Raw genomic sequence first — 11,059 nt, 5'->3', positions numbered from 1 at the left:
TTTTCCAGGATGCTCGTTAATGGGGCAATTCCAGGTAGAGCAGACTGAGAACGGTCGCGCCCTGTTCGCGTGCAGAATTTAGCAGCACTTGTTTCCTGGAGTGGTTCATGAGGGGATGGGTCACATCTGTTCTCTCTTGATCTTGATCTGGGGAGGGTGGAGGCAGCAACCATGTCTATAAAAACCTGCCGCGGCACATTCATTCTCCAGCTGGGCTTTGGTTGGAGCGGTGGAGCCAGCTGAGTTTGGCCAAGGCAGAACCAGGCGAGGATGGATCATGGAGCATCTCTGCTCCCTCCTGGCCATAGTACTGCTGGCGACGAGCCTGGTGCAGGGTGAGTGTGGGGTGGAATGGAGTTGGGAGACGGGGGCCTACCTCCCATGGGGAGAGGAGAGAGATACTGGCTTGGGGGGAAGGGAATTGGGCTAGTAAATAACAGGAGGATCCAACATCTTCACCCTTCATAGATACCCCTCCCCATCTAGCCCCTATTTCGGTATTCACTCCTGATCCACCCCTTTCAGATCAGTGGGGATTGTTAACTCTGGAACCTACAGATGGTGAGTTGAATAGCGACACTACTAAGACTTTTAGCTGTTGCTGTGGATAGCAGGGATGGTTCAGGAGAGTAGGTGGAGCCTGAGAACTGTGGGTGAAGCTATTGGCACCCATTCCTAAAGACACATTGTGTCAGACAACAGGACTGACTGTATAACCCCCCCCCCGCAGACACACAGTAATAGCTTTCTTTTCTCTTTGTTTGCTCCTTAGGTGCTCCAGTGAGTCAGAATCAGGCAGGTAAGACACCCACAGCAAAATGTGAGACTTATCTGCCCTGGTGATTTGGAATGAGAATTAGGTTGAGAGCCAGGACTCCTGGGTCCTAGCCTGACTTGCAAACGGAGTGGGGTCTCGTGTGTTAGGGCAGGGGAACAAGGTGGTATCATTGGGATTAGGGACAAGGGTTAAGGTTATCTTGTGGTTAAGGGTATCATTGGGTTAGAGTTAAGGGTATCATTGGGTGAAGGTTATCATTGGGGTTATAACGAAGTTTATCATGGAAGTTAAGGTCATTCTCTAGTTTTCATTTGATTTCTTTCTTTCTTTCTTTCTTTCTTTCTTTCTTTCTTTCTTTCTTTCTTTCTTTCTTTCTTTCTTTCTTTCTTTCTTTCTTTCTTTCTTTCTTTCCGACCTAGTGGCAGAATGAAGACAGGATGAGTTAAAGTTTTACCGAGATGGCTTCTGTTAATTTATGTAATTGGCCTATGTAAATAACACTTTTATATCTAAATGACCTTGTCCCCAGTCCCATTATATCTTTAACCTAACCTCCGTGGAAGCCTCAACTCCCAATACTCTGAGCCCTGCCTGCTCTTCCTTCACTCCCTAAGCGCTTGCAACATAGACATGCCCAAACTCACCCAGCCACGTGCTGGCAGGGACATTATATCTATGTCCAACCAGGCACACTGAAGGGGACTCGTGGGGTCTCTGAGGCTCAGCTGATTGTCAAATTATTGTGAGACGTTTGTGTGGGGAATGAGTTTAGAACTAAGTGAAGTAGTCTGTGGTGTTCCAAAGCTGATGGGGCGTCTGAAAACTGGACGCCCGTAGAGACAGCCTCTGTTTACTGTCTGGACGAGACGCAGGCTGGAGGTTCACAAAGACAAATGAACCTGCAGAGAGTGGGGGGTGAGATCTCAGGAATGGTAGATTCCAGCTTTATGGGCTGGACAAGGGCTGGAAGAACTCACCATCTAGTGAGTAACACCCTATCAGACAGGACAGTATCTTGCTAACAGGTACAGGCCGTAGACTGTGTTTTGTTTTTCTTCTATCTGTAACCTCATGTTCCTTGGCTTTATTTTGAATCTCTCCCTCACCCCCGGTTAAAACAACTTCACTTTGGTTTTATTGTAGGCATGTCCGTGACCATACCCAGGGCACAGTCCAGACTAATGAGTAGCTGTGTCACCCTTGCCCCGTAACCTGGGCTCCAGCCGCCCAGCCACACCCTGCCTATTACCAGCCTTAAAGAGTCCCATAGGGTGACCCCGACATATCCCCAGCCCCAGATTTTCCCCAGAAATGTACGTTCTGTGCTGCCCAGCTCTCTCCTGGAAAGTGCAACCATATTAAGTCTGTTATTCCTTTAAGGGAATACTATGCTGTGACCGGGTGTACCAAGCCCGGAGGCCCTGCTGAAGGCCTCACAGTCCTACCCCAGCCCACCCCATGGATGAGCAGTAGAGGTGAATCCTCCAAGCTGCCTAGAGAGGCTGTTGGGGAAGCAGCCAATCAGAGAGAGGCTGCAGGGAGCTGGCAACCTGAGCCCAGCAGGGGGCAGACTGGGAGCCAGGACTCCTGGGTTCTCTCCCTGGCTCTGGGAGGGGTTAGTGGGTTCGAGCAGGAGGTGTCTGCCCCCTTCTTTTTATGGTCCTGTCCCTTTTTTTTGAGAAGCAATTCCAGTGGGAAGCAGGGCAAGAGGCAGCCTGTGTGGATGGGAACTCCAGACTCTTTCTCTGCTAAGATGAAGATTTTTCACCCCTGCCCCTTTTCCTGCCAAAGAATGGACATTGAGCAGGCAATGGCCCATTGCTGTTGCTGACACCCGGCTGAGGGGTCAGCTTGTCCTTTGTCTCTGAGGAGCTGGTTTGGCCAGTCCCCAGACTTGGAATATGTATGAGTAACGTCATACAGGGGAATCTGATAACTTCACGTGCAATGTGGCCGCATGTCTTTTACCAGGACATTAATGACCAGCAAATTATGAGTTTTCAAACTATACTTCACCAGGAAAACTCTGTGCAAAGATTATTACAATAGTGGATATGGGTATATTCTGTCACATCGTCTACATGCCAGGTGCTAAGGAGAAGGTAGAACTAAGGTGAAAGCAGTGAATTGGGGAGCGCTGTTTCCACAGAGGCAGTGGATCCATGTGCATGGCAGGTGTGCCGAAGACAGGGGACGGGGCACTGGGGTGTAACAGTGTTGGGTGTGTAAATTGCTGCCTGCAGAGGGATAGAGCAGGACTCGCGACACGCCAGGAATTCCAGCAGCTGGCGGCTGGGAGAGTTTTTCCTGGTGGACACAGGTAGGGCTCCCTCCTGCTGGGAGCAGGGGGTGGTGCAACCCAGACACTGTGGGTCACCTCAAAAAGTATCACAGGGCTTGCGGGAGTTGGAATCGAGCAGGAAAAGTGCCCAAAGCAAAATGCCAGTATTATCTGCTGTGGGGTCTGAGGGTTGAAGTGCATTATCCCTCCCCACTTTAGCTCCCTTGCCTGGGGATAATGCAGGTTCCCTGTTTTCTTCCCAGGCTGTGGCAAGCGTTCGGTCTCAGGGCGCATCTTCAGTGGTCAAGATGCCAAGGACGGGGCCTGGCCCTGGCAGGTCAGCGTGCAGCAAAACGGCTTCCACATCTGCGGCGGCTCGCTCGTCTCTGAGAGCTGGGTGGTGTCAGCAGCTCATTGCTTCGATCTGTGAGTACCCCAGGCAGGGCAGAGACAGTGACTGTAGATGCTCTGGAAGGACTCCCTCTCTACTGGCTTCCTGTTGTGCAGTGTTCCCCCGCTGCTCCACCTCAGGGATGGCTGCACGTCTGCTTTAGGAAGCCATCCCCCATGAGGTGTTATGTGTGGCTGTTCTCCAGCGACCCTGCCCCAGAGCTAGCTTCACCTGAGCGCTGCGCAAGCCATGGCTGTGAGGCATTGCTGTGTAGTTCTTCCCCAATCAGATTTTCTTGCATCCAGGTCCGTAGCCATTTCAGCATATCGGGTGCAGCTGGGTGAAAAACGGATTGTCAGTGAGACCCCAGCCGAGTCGTTCTCATCGGTGAAGCGGATCATCCCCCATCCCAATTACAACAGTAAAAGTTTCCTTGCCGACATCGCCCTGGTGGAGCTGGAGAAGCCGATTGCATTCACGGCCTCCATCAGCCCCGTGTGCCTGCTTAACGCCTCCGTCTATGTGCCCTCTGGGAAACCCTGCTGGGTGACTGGTTGGGGGAACACTGTCCCACAAGGTGAGGCAGATTCGTAGCTGTTAGAGAGGGGAAGGGCAGGGGAAAGGCCAGCACTGGATGAAGGTCACAGGCTGGGTGATAGCAGCCTCATATATACACAGATGGCCTAAGAGCTACACGGTCGCACGGTTATACAGCTACTATTGCAGTTATATGGTTTTATAGCCACAGTTGTATGGTTGTACATTCACACAATTACAGGGATAAGATGAGGTTGTGACAGAGGTCTATAAAATCATGACTGGTGTGGAGAAAGTGAATAGGGAAGTGTTGTTTACTCCGTCGTGTAACACAAGAACTAGGGCTGACCCAATGAAATTGATAGGCAGAAGTCTTAAACAAAAGAAAATACTTTTTCACACAACGCACAGCCAACCTGTGGAACTCGGTGCCAGAGGATGTTGTGAAGGTCAAAAGCATATTGGGTTCCAAAAAGAACTTGATAAGTTCATAAAAAGAAAAGGAGGCCTTGTGGCACCTTAGAGACTAACCAATTTATTTGAGCATAAGCTTTCGTGAGCTACAGCTCACTTCGTCGGATGCATGCTGTGGAAAGTGTAGAAGATCTTTTTATACACACAAACCATGAAAAAATGGGTGTTTACCACTACAAAAGGTTTTCTCTCCCCCCTCTTCACTCTCCTGCTGGTAATAGCTTATCTAAAGTGATCACTCTCCTTACAATGTGTATGATCATCAAGTTGGGCCATTTCCAGCACAAATCCAGCTATTAACAAATAAGCTATTACCAGCAGGAGAGTGGGGTGGGGGGAGAGAAAACCTTTTGTAGTGGTAAACACCCATTTTTTCATGCTTTGTGTGTATAAAAAGATCTTCTATACTTTCCACAGTACGCATCTGATGAAGTGAGCTGTAGCTCACGAAAGCTCATGCTCAAATAAATTGGTTAGTCTCTAAGGTGCCACAAATACTCCTTTTCTTTTTGCGAATACAGACTAACACGGCTGTTACTCTGAAACTTGATAAGTTCATGGAGGACAGGTCCATCAATGGCTTTTAGCCAAGATGGTCAGAGACACAACTCCATGCTCTGGGTGTCCCTAAACCTGTGACTGCCAGAAACTGGGTCTGGATGACAGGATGGATCACTCCATAAATTGCCCTGTTGTGTTCATTCCCTCTGAATGGCACCAAACACTGTGGGAAGACAGGATACTGGGCTAGATGGACGTTTGGTCTGACCCCATATGGCTGTTCTCATGGTTAAACAGCCACAGTTGTACTGTGACACAGTTATATAGTTATACAGGTATGGTTGTACAATTGAACTATTATATGGTTGCACAGTTTAACAGCCGCACATTTATACGGGTACCATTATACACAGCCCTGGAAGGATTGGATTGTTGTCAGTCAATGTTGATTTCACCGTACACACACAGACGGACAAAAATGTATTTTGACTGGAAATAATCAAAATTTACATATAGGCAAAAGATGAGAAATGCTGCTTGAGAACTCAGAGTTTGATTTAAGGATATTTACTTTCCATTTTTTGACATGGGATATTGACAATTTGCGTTTTCATGGTTATAAAGCTTTGATTCTTTGAATCTCAACCTCCATTGTCATTAAATAGTTATTGCCTAGCCCGTCCCATAAACGTCCACAACTGGGAAAATTTAAGCCAATAAAAATTCAAAAATGCTTAAAACCCATAATTTTGCAAAACTGAACATTTAAATTGATGAACGTAAAAACATTCTTAAAAATAAATATGATCATTTGATGGATGGGGGATTCAATTCCTAGCACAAAGAAGAGATGTTCGTGTTTTGGTGTGTCTGAGTCCTAATCTGGGTTTCAAACCACTCCTCTTGGGGTAGTTGGCACCTGTGTATTTGCCGATGCCGGTTCTAGACCAGCAGGAAGCCGTGTCAGAGGTGGCCGCCAGCTGGCACCCAGCACTATCTAGTCACACACCTAGTTACATCTTCATGGCCTTGTGTTTAGGCCTGACCTGGAAATCAGGAGCCTCTGCTCAGAAATTTAAACCCATTGAACCAAACCAGGGCAAACTGTGTGTAGACAAGGCTCAGCATTTTCAAATGCACCCTACCGGCCTGTGTTTTCGGCACTTAAAGGTGCAGACGGTCTCCGAACAGGGTATTCAAATATAGCTGTGCAGGTTAGGTGCCTAACTCCCATTGACGTTCTGTTAGACTTAGGTTCCAAAGCACCATCTTTTGTAGGTGCCTTGGAGATTTTCAAAATCCCACTAGATTCCTTCCTGTGTCAATAAGTGCCTGAATCCCTATGACTATCTTCCCCCAAGTGGTTATAATTAAACTTAGGCTTCTAAATCAGGTTTGGGGCTGCAAAGCTAATCAGAGCAGCACCTAAAATACCTTTACATATCTGGGTTGTTGCCTTTAGAACGCGTGAAACTAGCCACCTGCCCCCTATCCACTCTAACCCACTAGACCCCACTCCCCTCCCAGAGCTGGGGAGAGAACCCAAGAGTTTTGGCTCCTATGCTCCCACTCTAGCCTACTAGACCCCACTCCCATTCCAGAGCTGGAAACTTCTTCTAGATCCTTAATGTGACAGCTTATTATGTGCCATATGAGTCACCCTGCTCTCGGGCCTTTTATTCCAGCGGTTTATAAGCCACCGGAGACACTGCAGGAGCTGGAGGTGCTCACCGTAGACTCCACGATTTGCAACGATCGCTACCGAGGATTACGAGAGCCTTCAGGTTACAACCCTATCAAAGATGACATGATTTGTGCTGAGTACCCGGAAGGCTATAAAGGGTTTGCTTGGGTGAGATTCTCTGACTGAGATTGGAAGACCTCCCCCTTTCTGCTGGGCAATACCCAGACCCCGAGAAAGATCAGGGCCCCCTTTGTGCTGGGCCCTGTTCTTCCTGGTCCATTGCCCCTGCTGGTTTGGTGTTGTGTGTCGGGGGCACCCACCGAACAGAGGGCTTGGATGGAAGGGCTGAACCCTGAGTTCATTCCCCAGTGTTTAGACAAGACGCCTCTTGCCTTGAGGATGCGTCTGTAGAGTATAAAGTCAGCAGGGTCCATCAGCCCATTCAGTCTGACCTAGTGTATAACCCAGCCAACAATTGCACCTGGTTACCCCTTTACTGTGCCCAGAGACATATGTCTGGATAAAGCATCTCCCAGAAAGGCAGCCAGTGGGAATGTGAAGCCATCGAGAGATGGAGAATCCAGCACTGCCCTTGTGGACAATGCAGACTGGACTCTTTCCAACCCTATTTCTTTCCCTCTCTCTAGGGTGACTCTGGGGGACCCCTGGTGTGTGAAGAAGGCGGGACCTGGTACCTTGCTGGGATTGTGAGCTGGGGAAAGGGGATAAAATTGAATGGGGTAGTCAGTGTTGCCCCTGGTTATCCTGGAGTCTACAACCGCCCCAATGCCCACAATGAGTGGATCAAGAAGAACATGCCTGGTGTGACTTTCGCAGAGGTGAACTTCACTCTGATCAGCCCCCAACCATCTACCACTGTCACTCCAAACAGTGCCAGTTCTCCTCCTACAATCCCCAGGGTCCTTCTCCTAGCTGTGCTTCTGTGGCTGACTCTGTGACCCCCTCCTAGACTGGGTCCCCATCCCACACCAGCCCTTTCTAACCCTTGGTGCAGATAGACCATGTCACCTGTGACACTAGACCCTAGTATTCACACCCTATACTCTGTTGTAACAATCTCTGTACAAAATGCTCCTTGTGAGGGGGGAGGGATAGCTCAGTGTTTTGAGCGTTGGCCTGCTAAACCCAGGGTTGTGAGTTCAATCCTTGAGGGGGACATTTAGGGATCTGGGGCAAAAATTGGGGATTGGTCCTGCTTTGAGCAAGGGGTTGGACTAGATGACCTCCTGAGGTCCCTTCCAACCCGGATATTCTATGATTTGAAAACTTATATATTGCTGATCGTTCATATCCTTGTATGATCTACATATGCAAGGGGTATTAAGGGTTATGGACATACGCTGGAATGGTCACTAAAAGGAGTTCAAACCAGGTTTGTCGAGGGAGTTGTTAAATAGGTCTCTCCTAAAGAAAGGATGATGTGTTCAGCTCCATTTCCATACAAGCAGCACACGGACCCATCAAACTAATAAGGGGTGGAGGCAAACCTCACACTCACAAGTGGGGAGAACACTGCCGGGTGTCTACACCTAGCAGGTGAGAGATGCTTAGTCTGGGTTTTACTTTTCAGAAGAATCCTTTGTGAAGATTTACTGGGCTATACAGGTGGGGTGGGGAGGGGGGCTGAACCTCAAGTGATAAGCAACTTAATCAACTTGCAATTTTGCAACAGAAAAGCTTCAAAAACAGACTCCAACAAGAAACTGCTGAGCTTGAATTAATATGCAAACTAGATACCATTGACTTGGGTTTGACTAGAGACTGGGAGTGGCTGGGTCATTACACGTATTGAATCTATTTCCCTATGTTAAGTATCCTCACGCCTTCTTGTCAGCTGTCTAAATGGGCCATCTTGATTATCACTACAAAAGTTTTTTTTCTCCTGCTGATAATAGCTCATCTGAATTAATTAGCCTCTTACAGTTTGTATGGCAACTCGGACCTTTCCATGATTCTCTGTATGTATATATCTATCTTCTTACTATATGTTCCATTCTATGCATCCGATGAAGTGGGCTGTAGCCCACAAAAGCTTATGCTCTAATAAATTTGTTAGTCACTAAGATGCCACAAGTCCTCCTGTTCTTTTTACAGCATATGATATTCCTGCATTAGAAGTGTGTGTGGAGCGAGGTCTTTTCTGAGTGCTAATGCCATGCCGGTGATGAATGTCATTGTGAAATGTCTGTAGTAACACTCTTGGCTTAGGTTAGGCTAAGCACAGGAAGGCTAGGATGACAGGAAGTGAGGTCCAAAAGAAACTAGAATTAGCCAGATTGGAAGCTGAAGAGAGACAGAAAGAAGATGAAAGAGAAATGGCCTTAAAGCGCTTGGAGTTGGAAGTGGAGGAGAGGAAGGAGGCCAAATGCTTGGAGGCAGAGGCAAAATGCTTGGAGACAGAGTTAGAGCTGAAGCGCTTAGATCGGGAAAGGGCTAAGCTGGGTCTACCAGATAACCCTAATAGTCCTTCTCCAAGTACCGCTCCCCATTCCAAAAAATTCCCCACCTACAAGGTAGGCGATGATACAGAGGCCTTCTTAAAAAATTTCAAAAGGGCCCGCCTTGGGTACAGCATCTCTACAGACCAGTATATGGTGGAGCTGAGGCCGCAGCTCAGTGGACCCTTAGCAGAGGTGGCAGTTGAAATGCCTAAAGAAAACTTGAACAGCTACGAACTTCTTTTTAAAAAGGCCAAAATTAGAATGGGGATAAAACCTGAGCATGCCCCTCAGTGGTTCAGAGCCCTAAGGTGGAAACCAGACGTGGCATTTTCCCGACGTACCTATTTCATTGTAAAAAATTGGGATCCCTGGATATCAGGAGCCAGTGTTAAATCTCTGGAAGATCTGTCTTTCCTAATGCAAATGGAGCAGTTCTTAGAGGGTGTTCCTGAGGAAATAGAAAGGTACATCCTAGATGGGAAGCCCAAAACTGTAATCGAGGCAGGAGAGATCGGAGCCAAATGGGTGGAGGTGGCAGAGAGAGAAAAAACTGGTCGCAGTTGGAGCGGATACCAGAAGGGACAACCTCAGACCACACCCTGCTACTGGGGGTAGCCCAAGGCCCCACCTACATCTCAAGGAAACCCCCAAACACCTTATCCTCCCATGTAGCGGGGTGGTCACCTGTTCTGGCCCTGAAGGGGTTAAAACAGCCCTTGGAGAGGGCTGCCTGTGGGAGCCAATAGTAAAAGCAGCCCTAGAGAGGGCTGCAGCTGGGAAAAGCTAGGCTGAGTGAGGGAAGCAGCCACAGCTGGGGCCACACCCCAATCAGGCCACAGCTGGTTCTATAAGAGGGCTGAGGGCCAGGAGCTGTAGGAGTCTCCCTCCAGCTTCTGAGAGAGAAGGACCTGAGCAGGGCACCCAGAGTGGGGCAGGGCTGGGGGAAGGTCCAGCGGAGCTGGGGAGCTCCAGCCTGGAAAACCCACAGGCTGCAGGCCTTGCTAAAGGCCAGGAAAGGTACTAGGGCTACAGAGGGGTAGCCTGGGAATAGGCAGAGGCAGCGGGTCCGACCCCCTCTTGCTGATGATGAGAGGTTTACAGACTGCAGTCTGCCCCTGTGAGCAAGGGCTAGATGGTGACTGGCAGTAGCCACTGAGGTAAGGTGGGTTTAGAGGGTTGGGGGTTCCCCTGGGTGGGGAGACCCAGAGTGTGGGGACTGCTGGGGCAGAACCCCAAGTTAAAGGCACTGGGGTCCAGGAGGGGCACGGGACCAGTGGCAGGCGAGACACTGGCCTGCAGAGGGCACTCTGGGCTGGAAGAGCTAATTCCCAAGATGACCAGCAGGAGGCGCCACACCGGTGAGTCGTTGCCCCGCTACATCCCACCCCACCAGTCTCCAGCAACCCACCTCGCCCCAGTGACCCGTCAGCTGGGTGATGTTTCAAATGTAACGAGCTGGGGCATGTAAAGACCAACTGCCCCAAGAACCCCAACAGATTGCAGTTCATTACACCAGAATCACACGATGCTTCCCAGATACCCTCCAAGTGAAGGGAAATTGTGAGTGTGGGCGGGAAGAAGGTTATTGCATGGAGGAACACTGGAGCACAGGTGTCAGCTATCCACTAATCCTTAGTGGACCCCAAATTCATCAACCCAGAGGCCCAAGTGATGATTCAACCCTTCACGTCAAACTCTTTAAACTTGCCTACAGCCAAGTTGCCTGTCCAGTACAAGGACTGGTTAGGAAGTTGGACTTTTGCAGTCTATGATGATTTTCCCATCCCCATGCTGCTGGGGGAAGACTTGGCCAACCATGTGAAGCGAGCCAAGAGGGTTGGAATGGTCACCTGCAGCCAGGCTAAGTGAGCCTCCAAACCTATCCCTGTTCCTGAGCCTTATAAAAGGCCTCGTCTGTGTTATCAGAGCCCCAAACTGAGGTGGTAGAACT

General features: G+C 49.1%; 1 protein-coding gene across 1 annotated transcript; it reads left to right on the top strand.

The window, feature by feature from the left end:
- Positions 1–277: 277 nt before the first annotated feature.
- LOC140912229 (serine protease 27-like) lies at positions 278–7,834 on the top strand. Its single transcript, XM_073346359.1, has 6 exons — positions 278–335; positions 773–799; positions 3,323–3,485; positions 3,756–4,027; positions 6,648–6,814; positions 7,294–7,834. The coding sequence occupies exons 1-6, from the start codon at positions 278–280 to the stop codon at positions 7,603–7,605; spliced, it is 999 nt and encodes a 332-aa protein (XP_073202460.1). The 3' UTR covers positions 7,606–7,834.
- The last annotated feature ends 3,225 nt before the right edge of the window (positions 7,835–11,059 follow it).

The sequence above is a fragment of the Lepidochelys kempii genome, chromosome 6 (genome assembly GCF_965140265.1).
Source record: "Lepidochelys kempii isolate rLepKem1 chromosome 6, rLepKem1.hap2, whole genome shotgun sequence".
Lineage (NCBI taxonomy): Eukaryota > Metazoa > Chordata > Testudines > Cheloniidae > Lepidochelys > Lepidochelys kempii.
Note: the sequence above shows the minus strand (reverse complement) of the source record. Positions and strands in the feature narration are given on the sequence as shown.